The 27,368-nt window shown below is 50.2% G+C and overlaps 1 protein-coding gene across 2 annotated transcripts in view; it reads right to left on the bottom strand.

Moving 5' to 3' along the window:
- LOC126517577 (estradiol 17-beta-dehydrogenase 8-like) overlaps positions 1-24,056 on the bottom strand; it is a 49,738-nt gene extending 25,682 nt beyond the window's left edge. Inside the window, exons 1-2 of one of the 2 annotated variants that reach the window (XM_055064775.2) lie at positions 23,871-23,889; positions 12,183-12,275 (exon numbers count right to left, since the gene is read on the bottom strand). In XM_055064775.2, coding sequence (XP_054920750.1) covers positions 12,183-12,198 — 16 coding nt within the window. In that variant the 5' untranslated portion in view covers positions 12,199-12,275; positions 23,871-23,889. Of the gene's footprint in view, positions 1-12,182; positions 12,276-23,870 lie in introns of both variants that reach the window. The other variant, XM_050167335.3, reaches the window with a different exon arrangement.
- Positions 24,057-27,368: the final 3,312 nt, after the last annotated feature.

The raw sequence follows: 27,368 nt of genomic DNA, 5'->3' as shown, positions 1-27,368 counted from the left end.
TAAGGTCCTCTTCCTGTGTTAAAGCCGAGTACCTGTTCTGTAGCTTGATCCCGAATTCCTCTATTTTCCCTCTTACCGCTAGCTCATAGATCGGCTTTTTATGTACCAGTTTTTTCCGTTCCCTCCTCAAGTCTAGGCTAATTCGAGTTCTTACCATCCTATAGTCACTGCAGCGCACCTTCCCGAGCACGTCCACGTCCTGTATGATGCCAAGGTTAGCGCAAAGTATAAAGTCATTTCATTTGTAATCTCGTCATTCGGGCTCCTCCACGTCCACTTTCGGCTATCCCGCTTGCGGAAGAAGGTGTTCATTATCCGCATCTTATTCTGTTCTGCAAAGTCTACTAATAACTCCTCGCGCTATTCCTAGTGCCTATGCCATATTCCCCCACTGCTTTGTCTCCAGCCTACTTCTTGCCTACCTTGGCATTGAAGTCGCCCATCAGTACAGTGTATTTTGTTTTGACCTTACCCATACGCCGATTCCACGTCTTCATAGAAGCTTTCGGCTTCCTTGTAATCATGACTGGATGTGGAGGCGTAGACCTGTACGACCTTCAATTTGTACCTCTTATTAAGTTTCGCAACCAGAGCTGCCACCCTCTCGTTAATGCAATAGAATTCCTGTATGTTACCATCTATATCCTTATTAATCAGGAATCTAACTCTTAGTTCTCGTCTCTCCGCTAAGCCCCGGTAGCACAGGACGTGCCCACTTTTTAGCACTGTATATGCTTCAGTTGTCCTCCTAACTTCACTGAGCCCTATTAAATCCCATTTACTGCCCTCTAATTCCTCCAATAGCACTACTAGACCCTCCTTACTAGATAACGTTCTAGCGTTAAACGTTACCAGGTTCAGATTCCAATGGCGGCCTGTCCGGATCCAGGGATTCTTAGCACCCTCTGCTGCGTCGCAGGTCTGACCGCCGCCGTGGTCAGTTGCTTCGCAGCTGCTGGGGACGGAGGGCCGTATTTGGGGCAAAGATGGGGAAGACGTCGAGCACTCGATTAGCCTATACGAACACGTCAGCCGTAAAAACCGGTGGGATCCTACTATCATGCTCGCCAACATAGTCTTTTACCTCGTTGGCACACCTCGCGTTTGGTTTCGGACGCACGAAAATGAGCTCATCAGTTGGGATTCGCTTAAGCAAAGCTCCGAGTTGTGTTCGGCAAGCCATATGGTCACCAACTTGCCACGCAGAAGGCGTTATCCAGCCGTGTGCAGCAGTGTGCAACGCAGTCCTACGTCACGTACATTCTGGACGTCTTGGCTCTGTGCCGCAAAGTTGACGCACGTATGACTGAGTCCGACAAGGTTTCCTACATCCTCAAAGGCATTGCCGATGACGCCTTCAACTTGCTCGTTTTCAACAACGTGGCGACGGTGGATGCAGTTATAAAGGAGTGCCGCCGCCCGGAACTCGCTAAAAGCCGACGTATCGACCAGCAGTTTGGCCGTCTGCCCAACACCCCAGCAACATGTTCCTGTGCCCACGCTCCTCGTCCCAACACTGGCGTTACCAGGATCGTCCGGCGTGAGATCGAGGCCGCCTATCCGGCTACCTTCCACTGCAGCTCCTCCAACGCGCCTGCAGTCGCGGTTTCCTTGATCCAGGCAGTCGTCCGCCAGGAATTCGCAAACATCGGTCTTCACACCATCTGCTCGGCCCATCGCCCTGATACCCACCAGGCTTCTTTGACTCCACCCCGTCCCGCATCTTATTCATCATCATCATCAGCCTGATTACGCCCACTGCAGGGCAAAGGCCTCTCCCATACTTCTCCAACTACCCCGGTCATGTACTAATTGTGGCCATGTTGACCCTCCAAACTTCCTAATCTCATCTGCCCACCTAACTTTCTGTCGCCCCCTGCTACGCTTCCCTTGCCTCGGAATCCAGTCCGTAACCCTTAATGACCATCGGTTATCTTCCCTCCTCATTACATGTCCTGCCCATGCCCATTTCTTTGTCTTGATTTCAACTAAGATGTCATTAACGCGCGTTTGTTCCCTCACCCAATCTGCTCTTTTCTTATTCCTTAACGTTACACCTATCATTCTTTCCATAGCTCGTTGCGTTTCCGCGACCCATCTGAATGGCGCACTGCTGACGACAAGCCCATTTGTTTTCACTGCCATCGAATCAGGCACATTTCTCGGCACTGTCGCAGTCGCTGGAGTTCCTTGACCCGGTCCACTTATACTGGCTACTCTCGCCCGCAGGGCGCTGCGAAAGCGCGAACGCATCGGACGTGTAGCACATCGGTTCCATCGGTTTTCGACAGGATCGCCGAACTACCTCATCAGACCTTCGCGAAATCGCACCCATCGGCTCCGGAATGTGTTCCGGTACCCGCGGATACCTTTCTTGAGAAGATGGGCCTTTTGCAACTATTCCCGGGCACTTTACCTCCCGACAACGAGGGCAGTGCCGCTAAGCCTAACGGACGCGGCAGCTCCCCGGCGAAGCGGACGCTCGCCTCCGCACCGATCGGCGTCCGATGGTGACAGGAAATTCCGAGGTGAGGGGTTACCACCCCGACGGCATGATGTGGGCGACCATATCGGCTGCGAGCGGCACGCCGGAGCCGCAGCAAGCCTTCAAGAGCCCAAATCATCGGAGATTTGGCGGTGAATTCTCCGGCCCCTTATCACGCACCTACGTGCTGATGGCAATGACTCGTGTTTCGGCATAGTCACAGTGCGTAGCACCGACACTGAAGCCAGCCTTCGGTATAGCCTGTTCTCGCGGGACGGCCAAATAATTAACATACGGAAATTGGGCGCCTCTAACAAGGCGCGGCAGACCTTTGTCAGCAAGGTCAAGCCCCTGTACGTACAGTACGACGCCATGCTGATTCCCGTCCAGCAATATAAGAAGACCGTGCCAGCCTGCGGACTCTATGGCTTGATCGGCCACCGCCCAGACACCTGTCCTGGCCCCAAAGCCGACGTACGTGTGCGAACTTTGCGGCTTACCTACGAAGCTCGTCGACCGCGTGCGCACGCCCCGTCAATGCGCACCGAGGTTTTCATTGTGTGCTGGTCCCCATGTCACCGGGGATCGTGTGTGCAAGGCCCGGTATCGCGCCACCCAACCCCAGCCCCGGGCTGCACCACCAGAGCCCAAAATAAAGGGTAAAAAGAAGAAAAAGAAGCCCAACTCCAAGTTGAGGCAAACTCCCAGCTGTTCCTCGCAATCTAAATCGGCAGCGCCCCGGGGCCCGCAACCAGGAGCGGGATGTCAGGGCCCTTCACCCCGTGGATCAACCCCAGGTACCCCGGCCTCCAAGGTGACCGAGGGGAGGGTGGGCCCCACTACCCACCACAACCCGGGAACGGTGGCAGAGGACCCCCGAGTCAAGGCCCAAGGGGGCCAACGATCATGGGCTGCCCGCGTGCAGCCAGGACAGGAGGTGAGTGGCCAGGGCAGGGTAGCCCCTCCTCTCTCACATCCTCAATCTACCTGCTCTAATCCGCATTCCCCACCCCCAACCAAGGAACAACTCAAAATTGCACAACTGCGTGAGCAGGTAGCACTACTAACCCGGAAACTAGCACTTATGGAACAGCATAATGCTAGCTCTAATCCGAATAACCAACCGCAGACGGAGGAAGAGATGGACAATACTCCCACCGAAGCGGAAGTACAACCATCGGCAATGGGCAACTTCGAAGCGAGTTGGAGCGCTATAGAAGCCAAGATGACAGCGCGTCTCGACACCATGGAGAAACATTTTTCTAGCGCCCTCCAAACCGTTCGTGAGCGTATCCCGGAGCTGGTTGCCGCTCAACTTCCCAAAACGACTTCTCGAGCACGTAAATCCCCCTTGGTTAAGCGCGTCTCAATCCCCAATTTGAGCACTATGATACCAAAGATCCGCCCACACTCGGAGGACGAGTCTCTTGAAGGCGCTACCCCTTTCGTCCTGGATCACCCGGAAAGGATAGACCTCACCGGTTCCTTCGTCCTTCCGAGCGGTACACCAAACCAAAGTGATCAAAATGGCAGGGCATAGTAAAAGACGTCGGTACTCGCGAAGGAATTCGGCGCCAATCACAGTCCTTCAGTGGAATTGTCGGGGGTTTCGCGGCCGCTCTAAGCGGGCGGCCATCGGACTCCCCTTATCAACTCTCAACGAACTCCCCGCGGTGGTGGCTCTCGAGGAAGAGGCCGCCACGATGGCTAACTATACGGTCTATCAGCGGGACGCACAGACCGCACTCTGTGTCAACACAATTACACGGCTACCCCGGTCGATCTAGACTGCAATTCGACCTATCAACAGGACCCGTCACTACACGTGCTCAACATCTACAGTTCACCCAACTCCCCAACATTACCTACGCTGACGTCTTTAGTAAGACACTCACGGTGGCGGGAAAAGAGCCTCTGATAATATCTGGACATTTTAATGCTCCCAGCCCTCTTTGGAGCTACCGTAAAGAAGAGAAATGTGGCAGAAAGTTGGCGGAACTCATCTCCACGCTGGGCCTCACTCTTCATAGGGATCCTGCTCACCCTACCCGCATTGGTAATTCAGTGACTCGGGACACATGCCCCGACCTCACCTTTACCAAGAACATCCGATATGCAGACTGGTCCAACACCGAAGAAACCCTGGGCAGCAACCACTGCATTCTTCTTACCACAATCCATACGAAACCACTCGCCCGCCAACACCAGAAAGCTACATTACCAGATTGGACACACTTTCGATCTGACTGCACTAACTCTACACCTATTGCTCAGCAGAGCTATGAAAGATGGTTCCATAACATAGTGACGCAGCTTCGTAAGACTGAACAACAAGTTCAGCTCTCCGACTCCACGCCAGCGGTGGATAACCACCTCCTGCACCTCTGGGAGTTCCGTTACAGCCTCTTCCGCCGGTGGCGCCAGCAGAAGCATAGCCGTAAACTTAAAATACGGATAGCGGAACTCACCCAGGAGGCGGCAGAGTATACCTCGCCGACTCAAACTGAGTAGACCGCTGCAAAACCACAGCCAAACAGATGTCAAATCGCAGTACATGGCACCTCTTCCGCGCCCTGATTGATCAAGGCCAGACCCCGACAGAAACCCAGAAGCATCTCCAAAGGGAAGTTAATGCATTCGATAAAGAAGCAACCAAATTGGCTTCTGCGCTCATGGGTAAATAGCCCTGTAGCATCCAAGAGCCGTACGGGTCACCATACTCGTATGCAGGCCTCGAGAATGAGGAGCTGGATCGCCGTCTCCAACTCCATCTCCTGAAAGCGGCGTTGGCAAAAATGAAACGGGGCACGGCACCCGGCCGGCATAGAGTGACGGTTAAGCTCTTAGTTAACCTCCCGGATCCGGCGTGCGTGCACCTGCTTGAATACTTCAACACTATCTAGGACAGCGGCATTCCCCTCCTCATGGAGTGGAAAACGGCACTGGTAAGATTTATCCCCAAACCAGGCAAATCCATCAACATCGAAAATGTCAGACCAATCTCCCTGACTTCTTGTGCAGAGAAGCTCATGGTGACAATAGTACGAGACCGACTCTCAATATACCTCGAAGCCAGGAACACTTTTGCTTACACCATGCACGGCTTCCGACCGCACCGGTCCACGCAGGATGTCCTCCTACAACTGAACAGGGATGTCATCGAGCTTGCCGAACTCCCCAGCGACGACAAGGTAGTCCTCTCCTGGACCTCAAAGGAGCGTTCGATAACTTCACGCATGACATCATACTCACGCACTTGTCGCAGACAAATTGTGGGTCCAACACTCTCAGGTACATTCGACAGTTCTTGACTGATCGGCAAGCCTTCCTCAACATCCAAGACCAGGAGCATGGCCCGTACCCCCTGGGTACTCGAGGAACCCCACAAGGAGCCGTCCTCTCCTCTCCTCCTCAACCTGGCCGTGGGTCAGCTCTCCCCTCTGCTCAGTGATATCCCCGGCATCAAACATGCTCTGTATGCCGACAATATCATGGTCTGGGAACCCAACGATCGCTTGGGCAAATCGAGGCCGGTCTGCAACAAGCGGCAACGATCGTAGAAACCTACGCTCCCCGCTGTGGCCTCGAATGTTCACCAACGAAGTTGGAATTCGTACACCTTCGACCCAACACGAAGTATACAACCCAAATGGCCCTATCCCTCGCTAGCAGACTAATACCAGAACACGACGAACTAAGAGTGTTGGAACTCTTCATCAACAGGCACCACAAGACAGACACAACCCAGCAGAAGCTTCGCAAGGTAGGGGATGAGGTGGGCCGCATGGTCCGCCGGATATGCAACAAACGGGGGGGGTCTCCGATGCAGAGATGCCTTGAGGCTGGCAAATGCATTCGTGACCAGCCGAATCTCATATTCTGCACCCTACCTGCACTTGCGAAAAAGCGACGAGAACGCCCTTGAGGTTGTTGTAAGGAAAATTTACAAACGCGCTCTCGACCTTTCCATCGCAACGTCGAATCAAAGGCTCATTGAACTGGGCACGACCAACACGTTCGGGGAACTTCGAGAAGCACACCTGAACAACCAGTATCTAGGGTGAGTAAGTCGGCTGCAGGAAAACGCCTCCTAGACCACCTACACATAACATACACCGCACAGGCAGAGGATCGGACTCGAACCCCAGAGTACTGGCGCCATGCGCAACAAATCCACTTTCTGGCCCAAAACATGGCTAAGGGAATCCACGATGGCTGCCGCTCTGCGCACGTGGCGACCCTCAGCGAACGCTATGGATCGCGCCATGGGGTTTTCTATACGGACGCTGCCGGCCCACACCACGGGGGATGGTACACGGCGGCAGTGGTTCACTAAAACGAACATGTTCAGGGCCTCGCTTCCCGTGCCCCCAACATTACACATGCTGACGAAGTCGCCATAGCACTCGCCGCAGCAGATCCTGACTCCAGAGTCATTATCACCGACTCCAGGGGTGCCTGCCGAAACTTTGAAAAAAAAGGCGCCTAGCCAGCCACGCCGCAAAAATCTTACGAGAATGCGAGTACCGGGACCGTCCCGGGACACGTACCGTCATCTGGACTCCAGCACATACGGGTTTAGAAGTAAATGAGGCCGCTGATGTCTCAGCCCGCGCGCTCAACCACCGGGCATCGCTTCAACACCCGCCGTCTGAGGATCTAGAACCAAATCCGGCCATTACTTTCCGCGAAATCACTCAGCTCTACCAATGTGCTCACGGTCGCTTTAAGCCCCGCGCTAAAGGTTTGACCAAGGCAGAGGAGCGCTGGCTCCTCCGTCTCTATACTAACACAGTACTTTGCCCGGCAGCACTACAGTACTTTAACCCTGCTTTCTCTGGGGAGTGCCCACTGTCTGGTTACGCGTTCTCGGACGTTTTCCACATGGTGTGGGCTTGCCCCTCTAACCTGGCTTATCCTTCCCCTTCCCCCTGCCCACCCGAGAGAGCTGGGAGGCTGCCCTGCTCGGCTGCTCTACCTTAGAGAGCCAAAGAGCTCTCGTGGCTAGGGCCCGAGCCGCCGCGGAGGCCACAGCAGTCCCGGACTAGGGACCCCACCTGGATGTTGTAAGGGGCCGGCCCTTAAGGTCGTCCTCAACTCTCTCTGTAAATAAGTGAAATAAGTGTTTACCACCACCACCACATACTCTCACCCCTCAGATAGCCCTTCTTGTCCCTATGCCGCACGCTCCGATAATGCCACCACTGATTCTCCTGCGCCGAACCGCCCCTATTCTCGTTCACCTTCGCCCCAACGACGACAATCTCGCTCTCCCCAGCCCCGTCGCTCCAATTCGCCGACTCCCTTCGGACGCCACTTCCAGCCGGAAAACTAGACGATCCAGCGCCGCGAGGTGACGCAGTATTGCTCCCTACGCCGCCAAATCCTCTGCTGAAATTGCCCACTCATCTGAACCTTCTTGACCTGCAAATCGATGGGTGTTTCTTTATCTGCTCTTATAAACACTGGGGCGCATTTGTTGGTAATGACCGCTGATTTTCGTAACCGCCTGAAGAAAATAATCACGTCCGCCATGACGCCTGTTATCCGTGCCCCCATAATTGGTATGTGTGCAGTCCGCGTCTCCTTCGCCGATCGCTCACTATCATGCTATTCACAGTCATCGCCCGCTGTCCCCACGACATCATCCTCTCCGCACATTCTGCTCTCATCGATTGTTCCGGCAGTAATCTCCGCCTTTACCTGCCTGTTCTGGATCCCGCTGAACCATACCCCAGTCGCCTCAGTTCTGTCGACTTCGTTCGCTTGCCACCTTCGGCACTGACTTACGTTGACTTAGTGTGATCCCCACCAGTGCCCGATGGTCACTACATCGCGGCTCCTATGCAAGACGCCCAACTTACACACGGGATCACAGTACCTTATACAGTTTTATCTATTACGGAGAATTGCGTCTGCCTGCCCGTGGTCAATTTTGGCTTGACGACACAAGTGCTGCCACACGGGATGTCTCTGGCCCAGCTTTGCTCATTCAAGGATCACTCACTAGCATCTATTGCAGTAGACTACAATTCAGCGGATCCTCCTCTACCATCGCAGTCGGCAGCTTGTACCATCGCCGACTTACAGAAGATGATTGCGCCCGACATGCCGTCCGAGCACGCTCGTGAGCTCTACCACGTTCTGTTTTCCTATAACGATATTTTTTACTTTAACGATCGTCCTTTGGCCCAAACTACAGCTGTTAACCATCGCAATAATACCGACGATGCCCCTTCTATTATTCGCTGCCCGTATCGCGTGTCACCGGCTGAGCGTCAAGTTATTCACGCAGAAGTTTGCAAAGTGCTTGCCAAGAACATTATTGAACCGTCATGTAGTCCATAGGCGTCACCGCTTGTACTGGTAAAAAAGAAGGATGGCTCATGGCGCTTTTGCGTGGATTATCGGCACCTTAACAGGGTTAAGAGACTCTTTGAGACTGTTAAGACGCTCTTTGAGATGCACGAAGCACCCACTGCAGGGCATCTTGGGGTAACCTGCACGTACGACCGCGTCCACCGCCGCTTCTATCGGCCTCGTCTCTCTCGCTCCGTTCGAAGCTATGTTGCTGCCTGCGATCCCTGCCAGCGTCGGAAAACACCTCAGGTGCTACCTGCCGGTCATCTCCAGCAGATCACCGTCCCTTTGGGACCGTTTTTTCGTGTGGGATTAGACCTCCTCGGTCGCTTTCCCACGTCATCCTCTGGGAACAAAGGCGTAGCCGTCGCGACTGATTACGGCACCCGATACGCTATCACGCGGGCTTTCCCTACCAGTTGCGCCACTGACATCGCGGACTTCAGCTTGCGTGACATTATCGTACTTCATGGCGCCCCGCGACAGCTGCTTACTGACCGTGGTCGTAACTTCCTCCCGAAAGTTATCGCCGACATTGTGCGTTCCTGCTTTCATCAACACAAGCTGACTACCTCATACCATCCTCAAACCAATGGTTTGACAGAGCGGTTAAACCGTACTCTTACCGATATGCTGTCCAAGTACGTTTCCAAGGACCACCACGACTGCGACATTGCCCTTCCTTACGTCACATTTCCCTAAATTTCTTCTCGGCACGACACCGCCGGATTTTCACCATTTTATCTCCTGTACGGTGGCGAACCGACCTTGCCCCTTGACACGGCAATTCCTCCTGCTGCGATCTGAACAAGTGAGTATGCGCGCGACGCCATCGCCCCCGGCAACCATGCACGCCAGCTTTCCCGTGCTCAACTGACGGCCTCGCAAACCCCTCAGCAGCGTCACTACAACGCCCGCCGCCATGACCTGCAGTTTTCGCCTGGTGCGCTCGTGCTCCTGTGGTCACCCTTCCGTCACGTCGGACTTTCAGAAAAGCTCCTTTCGCGATACACAGGGCCCTACCGCGTGCTGCACCAGGTGACACCTGTGACGTACGAAATACGAAATTGCTCCTGTGAGTTCAACCTCGTCCTCTACTCGGGCATCTAGTGATGTGCACGTCAGTAGGCTCAAGGCCTACTACACTGCTTCCGAGTCCGGCATTTAGTCGCTCCAGGACGGCCCTTTTTGCGCCGTCGGTAGTGCTACGGAACAATATTGGACAGGACAAAGAGGCGAGCAGTGTGAAGACGACGACGACGATTGGAGGCTAGCGCGGGCTGTTGCCTCTTGGCCAAGTGTGGCGTATTCCCTTGTAAATATACTTGTATATAGCTTTTCGTCTGCATCTTCCTACGTAACAATATTTATTATTTATTGGCATCTCCTTTAAAACGAGTCTTTGCGAAATAGTCACCTAGCCTGCTTGAGGCAATCAGGTATTCCAGAGATGCTTATCAATCTAGCATTTTGTCTACATCCTAATGTTTTCTCTGTTCCTTGAAATATTTATATCTACATTGAACAGTTACCTATTCGAGTAACGGATCCGCTCCTATCAAATGTCTCCGGTGCTCTTTTCTTCACCATTTCTCTAAACGTCTCTTGTCTATCTCGACTGCTGATCGGCTAATGCTTCCCTTCGCTTTGAACCCTAGTGCTTCAAGAAGGTAAACGTGACCTGAGGGTGTCGCTGGGTGAATACCTTCACGCTCCACTAGGAAGTGCTGAGTGGTCTCCGAATGTTTGCAGCCACGCTGACATGTCTCGTCCTGTTGCGAATGTCTACTCCGGCGTGTTTTTGTCCTGAAGCAACCAGTCATTAGTGCTGCCATACAGGTTTCCTTTGCTAATTCCTTTCTTGCCATTCTTGTAAACTTCTGTGGTCTTTCTTTTTTGTTTCTAATCTTTCCACAGAATTTAGTGCCTCTCTTCCTCTCACTTTTTTTATGCTTCCTGCCTATCTATTTCCACTTTCAAACATCGGGTACTCGGTTGCCATGGCCAAGCTAAAAAGGAGACGCACTTCACCGTGTGACCAAAACTGGGCGAGAGGGAAGTCTGCTTCCATCCTTCTTGATTCACCCTCGCAAGCTTTTCCTCGTACCCGCAATAAACGTCGCGAATGCCGTTCAATCTTATCGCACTGGAACTTTCCACGGGACATCATCGTGACGGCGTTGTTGAAAACTTGCATAAAGTGTCAATTTAATTGTTATCGGCATCAAAATGTGACGGGGATAAGAGTAGGCAAGGGGCGGTTTAAGCGCTAGTTCTGCTCGGCCGTGTTTTTCCGTAGCTCCGGATTTTGGCTCCGTTTGCTGGTTTTTCTCCCGCTACTGGAACTTTGTTGTTTATGGACCGCTTTGGCGGTTCGGAATTACTACTGGCGCCTATCTACAAGGTCCGTCGTCATCTACACCCTCCTGCTGCGTCGTCCAGCTCGAGTTCGTGCGCGGCTTTGCGAGTGCGAGTGCCTTCGCGGCACTCGCCGCATCGGCGCCATCCATCAAAGCTGCTGTTCGCTGCGTCGAGGCAGCGGAACATTACCGATGCAACTGCCATCTAAGCCAGGAGCAGCTTCTTCGCGGAGACAAGTACAACGAGCGAAGGCGGTACCCTGAGGATGGATACCACGAGCGTGGACCACAACAACCCTGCTGTTACGGCGCACACCTCATTCAAGAGAACAACGGAAGCTACTGGTCTTCAATCGGATGAAAACGTACCTCCAGCAGCGTTGAAAAGACCTCGCTCATCACAAGGCCTGCCCGCCCGACCGACACATACGTCTCCGGTGTCGCCAACGGCATCGTGGTACAAAGTGATTATGAAGTCTCGTGCTAGATATGACATGTCCACTCCGCCCAACCGTATAATTCAAGCGGCCCTGGACGCCTGCCTCGAGACTTCCTAATTTCAAGGTTTAGCTTTACACAAATCTACAAATATGGTCTCACTATGGGTGTCTGCTGTGGCACTAGTTTATAGGCTCGAAGATCTGCAATAGATACAAGTCTCAGAAGAATGTGCCCTTCGAGTCCAGGCGTACCGCGCCAGTGGTGCTGATTTAGGCGCTTGATTAATGGCGTTGACCTTGACGAAGAAGCCTAAAGGCTGCTGCAGGAACTTTCGTGTCCCACAGACAAGGTCGTGGCTGCTCACTACATAGGCAGAGGTTGTGCATGGCTAATCACGCTTCAAGGTCCTAATTCTCCAAATGCACGTATCCTATATTACGGCTGCGTGCAGCACCCGCGTCCGTTAAAACCTTCCGTTGTGTATTGCTACTTTTGCTTTAGAAAGGGACACATGAAGTCATCCTTCCCCTACTCACCCAAGGACGAAACCATGGAGCCGGAACCATGAGCGCCGTTTAGATGGGGCCTAAGCCAAACGAACCATCATGACATCGCTTCCTCGACGTGCCCTGCGAAGTTGAAGGCCACTAAGAAAGCGCGACAACGTCATTCTCGACAGCCAGCAAGGAACCCTCCAGATCCATCAATGAAATAAGTCTCTGTGTAGAATCGTTACACCTTTGTCGCCTCGCTGTAAGAGGGCACTAGCCAGTTGACAATAGGAAGTACAGCGACAAGTGATGCTGCCACACCTATGTTTAGCGCAACTGTTGAGTCGCCAAGTTACGAACACAAAGGGCATCACAATCGATAGAAGACGCGGCTTCCCTTGGTGAACGAAGAGTTCGAGATCGTCGCTCGCTTGGCCACCCTTGAAAAGGAAATCCAACGTCTCAAGGAACGCCTACAGCACTGCGGCATGGTCATGACGGAGCATGATCATCAAACTCGTCGTCGACGTCTATTCCTGCTCATATGGCTAACCCGGCATCTATGTAGAAACCTCTCTCACCCCAAGAAGTTTTACTTCAGCCAAAATTATAGTCAGCGACTCTAAGGTTGCGGTGATGAACTTTGCCAGAGGCAGAATTTCTCCCGAGGCGAACAGAATCCTGCAGACCTGCAGAGATAGCAGGAAAATTGAAATAATCTGGGCACCTGCGCACGCCTCCCTCGCTGGGAACGAGGCGGCCCACGAATTAGCTCGAGGACTTACATTCCGAGCTGGTGGGCTAGCCGAAGGCTTCACGGGGCGAGACCGCTTAGTGTGCTACAGAGAGATCACAGAACACTACAGACTAGGGCGGGTTAAATATCCTCCGGCTGATGCATCCTTAAACAAGAGCCAGGCCTCCACTTGGCGTCGCCTGCAAACCAACTCGTTTCCAAGCCCGGTGTCGTGCAGCCTCTACTACCCGGGTCAGTACTCCAGCCAGTGTAAGCTTTGTAAAGCCAGGGCTAATCTTAATCACATTTTGTGGGAATGCCCAGAGGCTCCCTCTGAGGGAAGAATAAAGTCTTTAGAGCGATGGGAGACTTTATTACTCAGCTCCGATGCGGAGATTCAACTGAAGACCGTCCAACTGGCCGAAACCGCCGCTAGGGTCCAAGGACTCCCGGCCGTCGTCTAGGTGGGAAGACTTAAAGCCTTCCCTACATCTGTTGGACAAATAAAGTTTTACAATGCACTCCAATGCGCTTCGTTGGGCCACAGCTCCAGCATCTCACCTCGGTTCTACTGGCCAATATAAACCTGTGATGGCTGCTACGTCTTCAAGTGCGCCAGAAGGAATTTTACAGTTGAAATGCCGCGGCATCACTGGGAAGGTCGGAGAGCTCCGCCAGCGTCTCAGATATAGGAAGGTGCAGGTCTGGGCTCTATTGCTTCAAGAATCCAACGGCTTGCCGCCATTTCAGGATTTGCGGCATACTCATCGCCTTCAATGTTGGAGCGTAGCAGCATTACGCCCGATGTCCCTCCAGGAAAGGCGGCAACTTATCTAAGATCCACTCTTCATCAGGCCCGCGTTGATTTTTCATGGTATTGTACTTCATGGCAAGAAGTCATGGCCGTATTGGTTTGTCTCCAATGAACGGACGTTATCATCGTTTCGTACTATGCCTGCCCCTGTAGCAGTCATGTGGCTCTGTTGCTTCTCGGCTGGTTGGCGCACCTACGACAGAAACACCTTGGTTGCCTCATTGTGGTAAAAGGAGGTTTTAACGCGCCCCACACCAAATGGGGTTACGCCATTTGCAGTGCATGTGTTACGTGAGTGCTGGACACATTTATGGACGTTCAATTCACTCTGCTTAATAATGTGCCATTGCCTACCCATTGGCGTGACCACCCTCGCGCGCCAGCACATTCACCGGACTTATCTGGTAGGCCAGGTAGCACGACCGTCTCGCGGTCATGTGAACCCGACTGCTGGAGTAACGACCATCATCCGATTCACCTTCGGTTATCTTCGGGCGGAAGAGGCTGCCTCCGCCTACTATGTCAAGAGTGGACTAGGATCGATTCACGGCGGCATCAGAAAACGCTGTATCCAACTCCATGCGGGACCCATCTGGGACGAGGGGGATGTTTGTGCGGGACGAGCGGACAAGGAAAAAAAGAAAGAGTGTGCTCTGGTGCGCGGCGGGTGGTACCCGAGGAGAGCGCCCGCCGTGGTTCGCAATTGGACGGCTCGGCAAAACGAGCACGGGACGGCGACGACCTGGTGGGACTTGTTCCAGAAGCGATTGAGACGGCTACTGGTCCGCCTCAATCGCACAGCCGTGCAGCCCAAGCACGAGCAGCTAACCGTCCGGATCGGTGGCCGTGCCTGCGGTCCCACCTGACAGCCGCCGCCGAAACTGAACAGTGCTGCAGTGCGCATGGCTGCCAGCAGCGCTTCCGGCCCTGTTACGCTGGCAGGAAACCGCAGAGCTCGCCGCCAACAGGCCTCTCACGCTCCTCGAGCCCAGAGTGGTGAGCGCCTTTTCACCCTCTTTCCCGGTGCCGGGGTGTGGCAGCTCCACTAGAAGACACGGCTGCTGCTATTCGGAGAACTGCGAGGACACCGCCGTAGTACTGCGCGTGAGTTAGTCGCCCGTCGGGGGAGAGCGGACACTTCACGACAGCAAACTTTGCCGCGTAGACACGGACAACTAAAATGGAATCGCGAAGCCTGCTCTAGACTTGTTTAGGTATTGTATGTATTCTTGTGTTTTGTGTGTATGTAACTGCTTAGCGCAACCTGGCATAAAAGGTATATAGACAATGTCAGTTCTACATGCCTTTCTCGCTGTGTGTTGAGACCTGAACCTATGAAGCCCTGTATGTATCACAGTTGGCGAGCAAGCCAGGATTGGCTTTAGCTATCCACCGCCATCACTCACGCACGGAGGGGAGACATGGGAACCCACAAATTGTAGTCTAGGTCGAGAGCGGGGCCTCAAAAAGGCGGCGTTAAGAGAATGAGTGGAGGTGGAGCGTGCGAGACTGCGCGATAAGAGAAAAGAAAGAGGTAGACAAGAGAAGAGATAAGAGAGAGAGAAGAGATAAGAGAAGATAAGAGATAAGATAAGAGAACGCGCTGCATTGCGCGTTCTTTCGCGCAATGCAGCGAAAGAACAAATGACCCTGCAGCAGAATCTGCTAGAGCAAGAGCAGAAAGCCCTCGACCTTCATTTCAAACTTCAGGAGAGTGGCGGTAACGCACTGGCTCACTCGCGTGTGCCAGTGACGACAACCGTTTGTAGTCTGCACCGACTGATCCCACCATTTAACGAATCCAAAGGTGACCTAGATGCTTATGTGCAACGTTTTGAACGTATTTCAACGTGCCAGGAATGGCCGCGAGAGAAATGGGTGCTCTCACTGAGTCTTTGCAACAGCGGAGAAGCGCTAACGGTCATTGGTCGTCTTGATCCGCACGCTGCCTTGGACCATGACCAGCACAAGAGGCACTCTTGCAGTGTTTTCTGTACACTGCGGAGGGATATCGCGAAAAGTTTCGACATGCCAGGCCTCAAGACAACAAGACTGCTATGCAGTATGCTGCCAGACTGGCGGGCTATTTCGATCACTGGGTCGAAATGCATAAGGTGGAGAAAAGTTATGACAGCCTTATGGACATGAATAAAGAGAAAATCAGACATCCACCCGTTCGTAGCAATTGCTACAAAGGAAACCCATAAGGGTTCCTCGAAAGAAAAGCCTCATAGTTGAAGAAAAATTCGTCCTGGTCCGGGACTCAAACCCGGGACCACCGCCTTTCCGGGGCAGCCGCTTTACCATCTGAGCTAACCAGGTGGCTAGCAGATGGCAGGGCGAAGTCGAATTTGTCGACAACACGAAGCAAAGACAAGAGTTTGACGTAGTAGTTTGACGTCAAACTCTTGTAGTTGAAGAAGTATGAGGAAGACCTTTGCCCTGCAATAGGCGTAGTGAGGTGGATGATGATGATGATGAAGACAAATTGTGCGACTCGAAGAAAACCTAGTGCATCTGCTTTCCAGTGTAGTGGACAAGGCAGCAGTAATTTTTAGAGCGAAGCTGTATATAGCTAGGGTTCCCTGCATATTTGTTTACCATGAACAAAAACTATCATCATCAATGGCTCATACACCCGTAAGCATTCATGCTCCCGTAAGCAAGCGACAGATGCAATGGAGGGATGAGATGCAATGTCTCATAGCCCCGTAAAGCAGAGGCTATGAGCACTCAGCAAACTGAAACGAACAGTGCCTAAATTATTTCTAATCACGCATACAAAATACAGAAAAGTATGTCGAAACTGCCATCATCAATGGGTCGTACACTCGTGAGCAATTGCTCATACGCCCCTACGCAAGGAAAAAATGCAATGTGTCATGTTCCCGTATCGTTCATGTGTACCCATTTTACGTGAATTAGGGGCGATCACACTACCCTGGTTGTCGTTGTCGGTACCAACAACGACAAATATTTCAATGTGGATGTGTCGGTAAAGAAAAGGGAGGGGTTTACGCATTCGGTGTTGCAGATATATCCCTTGCGATGCCACATTGATACGGCCCAGCCAACCATCCTGCGCCGTACGTGCATCAATTTGACATTATCAAAGAATGTGATTGCAGTTGCGAATGAAATTATCACCACCGATCAAGGCAATAAATGAATGTGCGTACCTTTCGTCACGATGACCACCCGTCGAGACAATAAATGGCTCGTACCTTTGTTCAAAATTATGTGTCACCTCCATGCCCCTTATGCTCAACAGCTTCGCTGGTCAACCACCTTCACAGAGTGGAACGATTCATTATTTTTTTACGTTACTGAGATTTAATCACGTAATTGTAATAAATTGGATAACTTGAGAAGTACTTTCCTAATTATCAAAATATCAATGAAGCATTTCCAGGCACAGGCAAGGGACATCTAAATAAGTGTTTCCAGCGACGTACTAACTGCGTACCAATTGTTTTCCGGATGGTAAGCAAACCCGCGGAATATGAAAAATCTCAAGTGACTGTGCTCCCACACCCGCTTCATAAAGGAGAGCCCTCAAATAAATTGACTCAAAGCAAAGGCTTCGTCTGCCTCAAACCCGCAGAACCAGAAAGCGCTTCACCTTCATAATCATACGGAAGGAGCAGCAACAGCAGGTTTCTTGGCTTCGAATCAATTCCTTCCTTTCATTTCTACGTCACACTTATGATCCGTCTCTCAAGACCGGCTGATAACACTGATAACGAAAGCCCGTCGATAACGCGTCCGAAGCACCTCTCTGACAACGCACGAAACGTGAAAAGCAATGGAATAGGCATAGAATTGTTCAAAATCACGGCTTTGCTCACCGCATCGAAAGAGTGCGTGCGCAGCTATATTTCGCGCCGGAAACTTGCTTCGCACCAGTGCCAAATTATTAAAGCGGCGGTACTATTTTTCGTTATAGTGTATAGCTGAGCGGCGGTACTATTTTTCGTTATAGTGTATAGCTGCTGCAAAAATGAACTCGTGGCATGAAATAAAAGCGAAATAAACAACCAGGGAAGCGACCCACGTGTAGAGAAATTGCAAAACCAATACATTCAAGAAATTAAATGAACCACTTCTAAATGAGCCGAATCGGCAATCGGGACGTCTTCGCGGAATACAACAGAAAAAGAAAACCATCAGATTTCAGTGGCCCTTATTGTCTATGAATAAGTAGGCGCCATTGAACACCAGCTGCTGCCTAGAGCACGTGTTCGAATAGGTGTGCTCCTGCAGCTACGCAGTATTGAGTACGCTTTACCACAGCTTCAGTGCCGTTGTTGATGACCGACGCTGGAATTCTGTGGCAGACATCCGTTAGCCCTACCCTGGGATCACCTGACGCCATCGCCTCGATCATGTAAACACGATTTTTCACATAACCCGAAAGAAAAAAATCGAGTGACGAGAGGTCAGATGAGCTTGCAGCCGAATTTACAGGTCCGTGCCTTTCAATTCATTGCACATAAAAAGTCGCATCCAGGCAATTTCTTGTAAATTGTGGGATTTTACGTGCCGAAACCACTGTCTGATTACGAGGCACGCCGTAGTGGAGGACTCCGGAAATTTCGACCACTTGTGGTTTTTGACGTGGACCTAAATCTAAGTACACAGGTGCTCTCGCATTTCACCCGTATCGAAGTGCGGCCGCCGTGGCCGGGATTCGATCCAGCGACCTCCCAGGCAGTTCCGTGCTCATCTACTGCTTGCCCTCTTCCTGATACCACAGAAGTGGAAGGCGGGACAGCGGGACTTCGCTGAGAAACACACGCACTATTCTTTCACGGTTTTCGTCCACGTAACGCTGTTCAGTCAATGTGTGATTGAAGAAGATGTGACCGATTATATCACTGCTCCACGCATTGGAAGCTTTACCCAGTGTGGATTGGAGTCACTCCAATAGTGTGCATTGTGCAAATTTACCTGGGCGTTTCCGAAAGGATTGGATTCATCTGTTCACATGATGCTGCTCCAAAAGTTCAGTGACTCATCGGCTTTTGTGAGGACCCAGTTCAAGAAATCTAGACGATTTTGCAGGTCCCTATCTTCAAAAGATTGATGTTGGTTAAGGTGGTACGAGTGAAAGGCCGAGTGATTTAGAATCCTCCAAGCTGATGACTTGGCAATTGGTACCTGGGCGGCGACGTCCCGCACGCTAGGATGATGGTTTGAAGCCAAAAATACAACATTAGTGCGTAAGCCAGGAGAGAAAGCTGCAGTCCTTCGCCGCTGTTTCTTGAAGCTGCAAGTTCCTCTCAGGTTTTCAAAATTTCTTATGATAGTCGGTGCGTTTGGTCTATGCCACACTTCGATGAATGATATACAGGCTGTCCCCGCTAACTTGGGCTAATATTCTGGAAAAAAACCTATGCGTCCTTCAGAACATAAATCGCGTGGATGTTGTTAGCCTTTATCTAAACTTATAGTACCGTTTTTTCGCTCGTCTTCTTTTGAGTAATTAGTCTAGATGAATTAACTTTTTTTTAAATGTAGCTTGAAATCTTCAGTGGTCAAGAGGAAAGTTGTGGAGCTTCGCAAATATTGTCCAACCCAAGTACTTCCAGCGAGATAGACTTAGCGTGGGCATTTTTATTCGGGAAAAACGAAAGCCCGCGGAGTTTGAATATACCACGTGACAGCGCGCTCTGTATGCCAGAATGCGCCGCTATTACAGCGCTCTCGCGAGTGATTTTAAAAACATCGCCAGCGCCGCGCCTTCTCTTCTCTTACGGGAAAGGGCTTCAACCTTTGCTCGGCTGTGACATTACCGGTAGCGGCTGGCGACAGCGCTCCGTAAAAGCGCTTCGTCAGCAGCCGTTCGCGCCTGTCACCGAACAACGCGCCGTCATCAGCCGTTTATTCCGCTATGACGAGAAGAGAATTTTTTTTTCAGTGCTCATGTCGATGAGGACTAGAAGAAATACCTACAAAACATGCATCATACATCTGGAACCTCTGTGAGAGTGAGCATCATTTGTTACAACGCCGCTTTTCTTCCAAGCTGTGCCAGCGGCTAGATGCATGTGAGCTCGACTCTTTATTACTGTCGTGCCGCGCCATAATTTAATTCATTTGAATTACTATCATGCCGCGCAACCATTTCGAAGAATTTGTTTGCAGTGCGTACAGCATGCCGCACTCAGGCGAGCAGAAGGCGAACATGGTCTTAGCCTTGGGAGCGGCATGGGGCGACAAGACGAAAGCTGCCAAGGTATACCGAAATTGGCAATGTGGGGAAAGACCTAGCGCGAACACGATTATGAGGAGTTACTTGGCGCTGCAAGAAACAAGTAGCTGTAAGAAGACGCAGCACAGAAAGGGGACCATCAGTGAAGGGGCTGAAGGAGACATTTTGGCTTTCATTATTGCAAACCTTCATTCCAGGGTGCGTGACGTGAGTGGTGAGGTCGGCATTCGAAACTCTTCAGTGTCAAGAGTTGTTAGGAAGTCTAAAATACATCCGTATTACCTCCATTTGCATCAAAAGCTGCAAGAAAGCGACTTGCAATGGCGGCTTGATTTCTCAAATTCGATCCATGTGAACAGTGAAGAAATAGCGGATTTTATTGACAAAGCGTTCTGGACAGACGAGGCAACCTTCTCCAGAAATTATCAACATCCATAATGCGCATTACTGGAGCGATATAAACCGTATTGCGCGGCGCAGACCAGACACCAGTACCAGTGGTCGTTCAGTGTGTGGTGCGGTATCTTTGACGGAAGAATAATTGGCCCCATATTTTTTTACCACATGCTCACTGCACAGCGGTACGTGAACGACCTCTTGGGAGGCCCAGACGAAGATTTTCGCTTTGATCTACTTCTTGCGTTTTTAAAGCGAACTTGCTATCACCACGACGGTGCACCAGCTCACAGCAGCAGCCTTGCCCGAGCCTGGCTTCACGAAGCCTTCAAACGCCAGTGGGTTGGCGGCATGGACCAGTGACATGGCCTGCAAGGTCACCAAACTAGACACCTCTTGGTTTCTTCTTGTGGGGACATGCGAAAGACTGAGTGTACCGCAAACCTACAATTGCACCAGAAGCGCTAAATTTAGTGCTTCTGGAGCAGTTGTAGGTTTGAGGTATATTCGGTAGGCAGAGATTGCTGAGGCCTGCAGCGAGATACCTTCTTGCGTCATCAAAAAAACTACATCGGACGTGCTGAAAAGGTGCCAATACTGCATTATGGCCGAGGGCGACTGGTTTGAACACATTCTTTAGACAGACATCACAGCGAATAAATCTCTACAACCATAATCCATGAAAAGAGCCATCTGTGTGAATCTTTTGTACGGCGATGAAGAGGCACGCAAGTAATATGAAATTACAAATTCTCTGCTGACAAGGAATGGACAGGAAGCTAGAAAGCAACCTTCCGTGTCAGTTTACAATTCTTCCTTTTGTGACAACCAGCGTAATTCGCACGACGTTAACAAGCTTTTGATAATGCTTGTTTGCTTGTTGGGATCTTGCTCCCAAATTCGAACTCATGAGCTTGTCATTTTTCCGCCGCATGCATTGTGCTAGCGTGAGAGTGCAATTACCGACGCAGAAACGGGAGCCGTACTGCATTTCACTGCCGAAGCTCTGTCGCGAAGCTCTGTCGCGAAGCTCTGTCGTGGGTAGCACGAAAGGCGCGAAGCGAGCGATGTTTTCTACGAAGCACGACTGAGGAGTGCTGTTCTCGTGGCGCATTCGGGCGCACAGAGCGCGCTGTCGCGTGGTATTTTACAACTCCGGGGGCTTTCATTTTTCCAGAACAAAAACGGCCACACTAAGTCTATCTCGTTGGAAGTGCCTGAGTTGTGCAATATTTGTATAGCTCCACAACTTTCCTATTGACCCCTGAACATTTCGAGCTATATTTAAAAAGGTAATTTATCTCGGCTACTTACTCAAAAAAAGACAAGCAACAAAATGGTACTGTAAGTTCAAATAAACACTAACCATATCCACGTGATTTCCGTTCTGAATAACGCATAGGTTTTTTCAAAATCTTGGCCCAAGTTAGCTGGGACATCCTGTATATCGTTGGCCTTCCTCGTGTTGCCATTTGCAGCTGCCATGACCAGGATCAGAGCAAGATATGGCGACTGGGGCGAAACAAAACGCACCTTTAAGCCTTTGCACTCCCGTTTTCAATTCGCGTTTGCGGTGATAGGTATTGTGACAAAAAAAGAAAACAATCATCCGTGCAATTTATCTACGCGAAGACAGCAGCTATCACAGCACGTTTTCAACTACCAGCAAACGCGATGTGTTACTAAGGCCGGGTCGCAGCAGATAGGGCGCCAGCTTGATCACGATGTCTTTCTTTATTTCCTTAATTTTCTTCTCGCTAACTGAGAAGGAGCATGTTCGAGCGTGCTGCTTTATGATGCAGGTGGGAGTGCAGTCATGTGGTATTTATCATATTTCGCGGGGTTCATTTATCAGTCGGAAAATGTAGTACGCAATTACTACGTCGCTGAAAACACCGCAGTTAGATCTCCCCTTGGCTGTGCCTACAAATGTCTCATTGACACTTCTATAATTAAGAGGGTACCTCTCGAGTTTACAATTACCTAAATAAATAGCAGTAACGAAAAAATTGCTGTAACAAAAAAATTACTGCACTTTTTGGAAACAATAAGCACTGGGTCTTCTTCGAGTAACGCAATTTCACTTTCTTTAAATCTTGGGGCGTCCTTGTCAATTGGGAGACCCTGTATATATTTATGGACCTCTGTATGCGAGGGACGACGTTTCCATCCCTAATAAATGTTGTAAATTATTAGAACGGTTTCTCTTTTTTTCGTGAGTCGTTAGCACTGCTTACTAAAAAGAGAGTCAATACTGAAACTCATATTCACGTGCATTTCACACGCCTTTGATAAAAGACTGCCCAAGGGATCACTGAAGTCGCACGTCCTTTCTGGTTCAAAAACGGACGCAAAGTAATTTGAAGCGAGTTGAATATACAGCAACATACTCATTTTCTAGGCATAGGCTGTCCATACCTTTAGAAGTAAATATTGATTGGCTAACTCCTCCTCTTTGAGAAATATAATAATCTCTGTCCTATGTATATATTTAAATATATTGTATATGTGCATGGTGTTTACAGCGGAAATACCAAACAATGAAGTGAGAAAATGGGGATGAGGCTGCCACCGCTGATGCTTCTAATGCGATTGTCATCCTATTGTCTGGATTTGAAGAAATAAAGCAAAATTTTGAATTTCAAGCCGTGCACGTCTGCGCCAACAACGATGCATGAACCTATTAACCCCAATAAAGTTTTGGGTGAAAAAGTAGAGCCAAACGAAAAGAAACCTCTAATGACGTGGGTGACAAAACTCTGGTCATGACACTTTCTTTGGGGGGAGGGGTTGGCTGCGGCCCCCTTCACCCCGGAAAACTCTCCGGAGGGGGCTCGGGCCCCGCAGCACCGCGTAGTCGGCGCTCTAGAGTTCTTGTTTTCTGATTCTACGTCTTATGTGACCCTTGAATAGAATTTTGCGAACTGGGAAACTAATAATCAGCGCCTTTCTAGTCACTGCTTCAGCTCTCATTCGTGTCAGTGTTGCGCTGTTTATCCAAGATGAGCCTGAAGCAGCTCGCCCATATGTCAGTTTTGTTAAGGTTATAGCTTTTTTTATCGGGATGGGCGAAGACAGAGGCGCAGCGTTGCTTGCTCAGTTGGCCCTTTGATTTTTTGCAGGTTTCATTGCAATAATGAAACAATAACGAACAACCTTAATATTTTCCGATGCTTCCCCTAATGACAGCCATTTACACCATTTGGAACGTTGGAACGTCCTTTTCTAGGGGTTAATAAAATGCGGTTCTGTTTCTTTCGTCATACATTCCATGAAAAAAGAAAGAACCAGCCTATGGAATATTGGTAGAGCACGCGGATCACAACAATCACAACCGCAGGGCTCGAATCCACCTAATCAGCGAGCCTTCATGCGTGTTGACAGCACTTGCATGTAGACTCCCTACAGCTAATGACGAGGTGTATTTTAATTTTGTTTGCGTTGCCTGAGGCATAATAACGTGATGCCACAGAGATATTTATATATTTCCAGCTCATATAACTGCTTAGCACAGTAAAGTTGGGGGTCTGTTCTTCAAAGGGGAACTGTCCATGCAACAACATGGCCACCAACCTGGCAAGGTTTCGGTCACCTTCTGTGCACCCTCCAGCTGCTTGTCGGCGACAACCAACGTCGCACCTTCGCCGGCTAAGGCGAGACATGTGGCCTCACCTATGCCGCTGGCGCCTCCCGTCACTAGAGATAACCGTCCGACGAGAGACATACCTTTCGGAGCCACGCTTGAGGCGAGAATGCCCGCAGAACGCCCTCGATGCCTTATCGCAACGAGTGCGACCGCCACAATTGCGACGAGAGTGCTTATATCCAAGGTTGTCGGCGTGCGCCATTTATTTGCGTATTTTTCTTCGATAGTTTTTGTGCGCACGAGTGAACAAACCGGTCTGAAGCACAGGTACCTCCTCCCTGATTGTCTCGCTCTTTTACCGAAAGAAGATAAGAGAAGCTGGAAGACCAAGAGAAGACGTGTTATACACTTTCCTTACCAAAATAGTCTGACACATCAAAATACAATCGCTGTGATTAGTTATCGTTGCACCTGACATGAGATTTAAGGTACATTTCAGCAACTCCCCTCCCTTCTTATTCATGTTAGGTTAATAACACATTTTTCAAGAACTTATTTCGCGCCAATACGCTGTGGGTCAGTCAAACTTCTTGAAGTATCCCAAATTTTGTCTCTGGATTTTTTTAGACTACAATGTAGTACATTTTTACCGATAATAACTTAACTAAGACCGATAAAAACGGCGTCGAAATGCATGAAATCACGGCTAGCTCGTGCCTGAACTTCAAGGCGGCGGCGCCACCCGTCTTTGGTGTTTAGGTCTTGAATGTCTTGGGCTCGCCAAGCGTCTGCTTGCTTTAAGAGTGGTTTTCTCTGGTATTGTGGAAAAGTCATCCTCTAACACAGCTCAAATAATTTTTCTGGTTAATGTCCCCTTCGTGTTTTACCCAGCAATATTTCCGCATAAGGGCGACACTTCTTTTCAAGCGCTTGGTAGGTAGAATAGTGAAAACAGCATACCTGTTAAGAAAGTCCATAAGAATGTTGTTACAACGCGGCGAAAGTGATGAAAAAGAAAGGAAACGCCGATACACAAAAAGGAAGATGGCGTAGACCTTGGATTCGCCACGCCCGTGTCCTTGGTCTAGTCGGCGGCCGCAGTTCATTGGTGCAACCTCTGCCCGAGTTCGTGCCAGCCAGGGTTCGGATATTCCAAAACATGTGCAAAAGCAAACATTGACACCAGGGGCGTAGCCAGAGTGGGGGGGTGGAGGGGGTTTATGGGCCTTAGGCCCCGCCACCGACATTTTTTCCTGCTGCCATGCACCACCGACCAAAACAACCCTGGCACCGGAAATAATTCTGGTTTTTGTGTAGAATGTCTTTTTTATGCTCGAAAAGACATTTCGGTGCAAACATTGCGAACTAGGGCTGGATTTCGTGGTAAGTCTATCGGATCCACCTGGAGTTCACTGAACACTGATCCACCTGGAGTCAGATAATGCCCGAGGAGCTCCATCCGAGCACCGAGCTTCAATGCCGTTTTGATGGCGAGCGAGCTCGTCGCGGCATCTCGCGGAGTCCGCGGAATCTACGGAGCTTGTGGATTTCAATTCCGAAGCTTTATGGTCATAAAGTTCTCCCAAGCTTTTGATTCGGAAGGTGCATTGGCATTTCCGAAGTCGTGCTTTAAATTTTTAATTCGGGAACTTTGTGGGTTTAATGCTCTGATATCAAAGATGCATCGCCTTTTGCTAAGTGGTATATCGGACCATACAAGGAGACAAGCTAAATCAACAAGCTATCGTACAAGTTGGCAAAGCACGCAGCGACGTCCTATGAGACGAATCGTTGTGGCGATTCATTTGCGCCGGCGTGTCACAGAAAAGAATATAAATATTTTTTTCACCTGCGCCAAAGCATCGACGTCAAGACAGTTAAACCAGCAAAGGTAACTACGTTCTTATTTATGTTTTATACTCTGACTTTTCTTCGCGCGGGCACATTCAGCATGTTCAGTTTTCTTGTTCTCGCTACTCGCGAGCTGCCAGAATCTGTCAGAGCGCCTACGTTTTTCTCGTGTGGCCCCAACCACCGCGCAGCGCACTTCGGTGTGCGTTCGTTTTTCTCTGGCCGAGTGGATTTTGGCCTGCCAGAGTTTTGGACGCTTTCTCGCTAGCAGGCGAGAAAGAGAAACAATCGTCGTTCGCTGCCATTACTGTGGGGACTCGGCGGACTGCAACGCGTTAGGGCATCACCTTCACTTCGATGTTATGGCAACCTCTCCGGAAAGCCTTTTATCTCGTCGGTGTAGGATACCGAGCAGTATGCGTATGGTTCTCTGTGGACCAAGCGTCTCACGTTTGCTTCGATATTCCTTCTGTAGCAACATTAGGTGCCAAAAGTAGGCATTCCATTGTGGCCAACGTGCTTTCCTTTGCATTCTTTTTTTTTTAACTTCGTTGCCCCTGTTCCACAAAAGAAAAAAGAAACTCATTGTTGCGGCGCAGCGTCATGGTGAAAGTTCGGTTTTGTTACTTGTTCTTTTGCAGAAAGTGATGGGCTACGGTACTCTGATACCCCTAATATATTGTTACGGGCTACTCCCTGTGTAGAAAGGTTTTACGACGGTCCTGAGCGCCAGCCGAGGTTCCATTATGGCCTAGGCGAACGTCTTCTTCCCTCTCTCACCCCGTGTCCCACTACTGCTGGCGGCACATACCCAAACTATAAAACACTTTCACACGTGTAACACATTCCCCCGCACAGACGAAGCCCACCAGGCGCGCCAAACAGCATCTCGAGCGCTGCAGGGCTTCAAGAGGGCAACATGAATCACTTCAGTCTTTGACGAATCGACTCTTCTTGTTCCACGACAATGCCCGTCCCCACGTCGCTGACGTGGTTAATATAAACCTGGCGAAGTTAAAGTGGGAAACGCTGCAATATCGGCCATACAGCTCAGATCTGTCGCCTTGCGACTTCCACATTTTGGTGCAACTGAAAAAAAAACTGCACAAGGCAACCAGATTCTTGTCGGACGATGACGTGAAAGAGTCAGTTGCAGACTTTTTGGAGCAGCAACCCAAGGTGTTTTATGAGACGGGAATCACGCGACTCGGTATTCAATGGGACAAATATCTGATTGCTCATGGAGACTACTTTTAAATAAAGTACTCCGTTTGTCATATATTCGCATTGGATCACTTTCATTTGACTAACCCTCTTATATTTTGCAGAACTCCTGTTTTTTATGCGTGCTCTCTGTTGCGACTATAATTTTGGTGCAATTACTCAAGATACAGGACCGGTGACAGCTGCTCCTGCGTTGGCCGTTCACTGGCCGTTGCATGTGTGCAAGAATGTAAACAAGGCTCTGAATGACAAAGTTTCATTAACATATTTGTCCTCAACTTGTTCATTTCATGACCTTTACATTTTTCATATCAGCGGTATGCAATGTTTTACTGGTTTCGAACTGACATAGTTCCAAAGCTGGTGTGATATTTTCTCTACTTATTGAATAGACAAAAACATGGAAGCAT

The sequence above is a fragment of the Dermacentor andersoni genome, chromosome 11, assembly GCF_023375885.2.
Source record: "Dermacentor andersoni chromosome 11, qqDerAnde1_hic_scaffold, whole genome shotgun sequence".
In the NCBI taxonomy this organism is placed as follows: domain Eukaryota; kingdom Metazoa; phylum Arthropoda; class Arachnida; order Ixodida; family Ixodidae; genus Dermacentor; species Dermacentor andersoni.
Note: the sequence above shows the minus strand (reverse complement) of the source record. Positions and strands in the feature narration are given on the sequence as shown.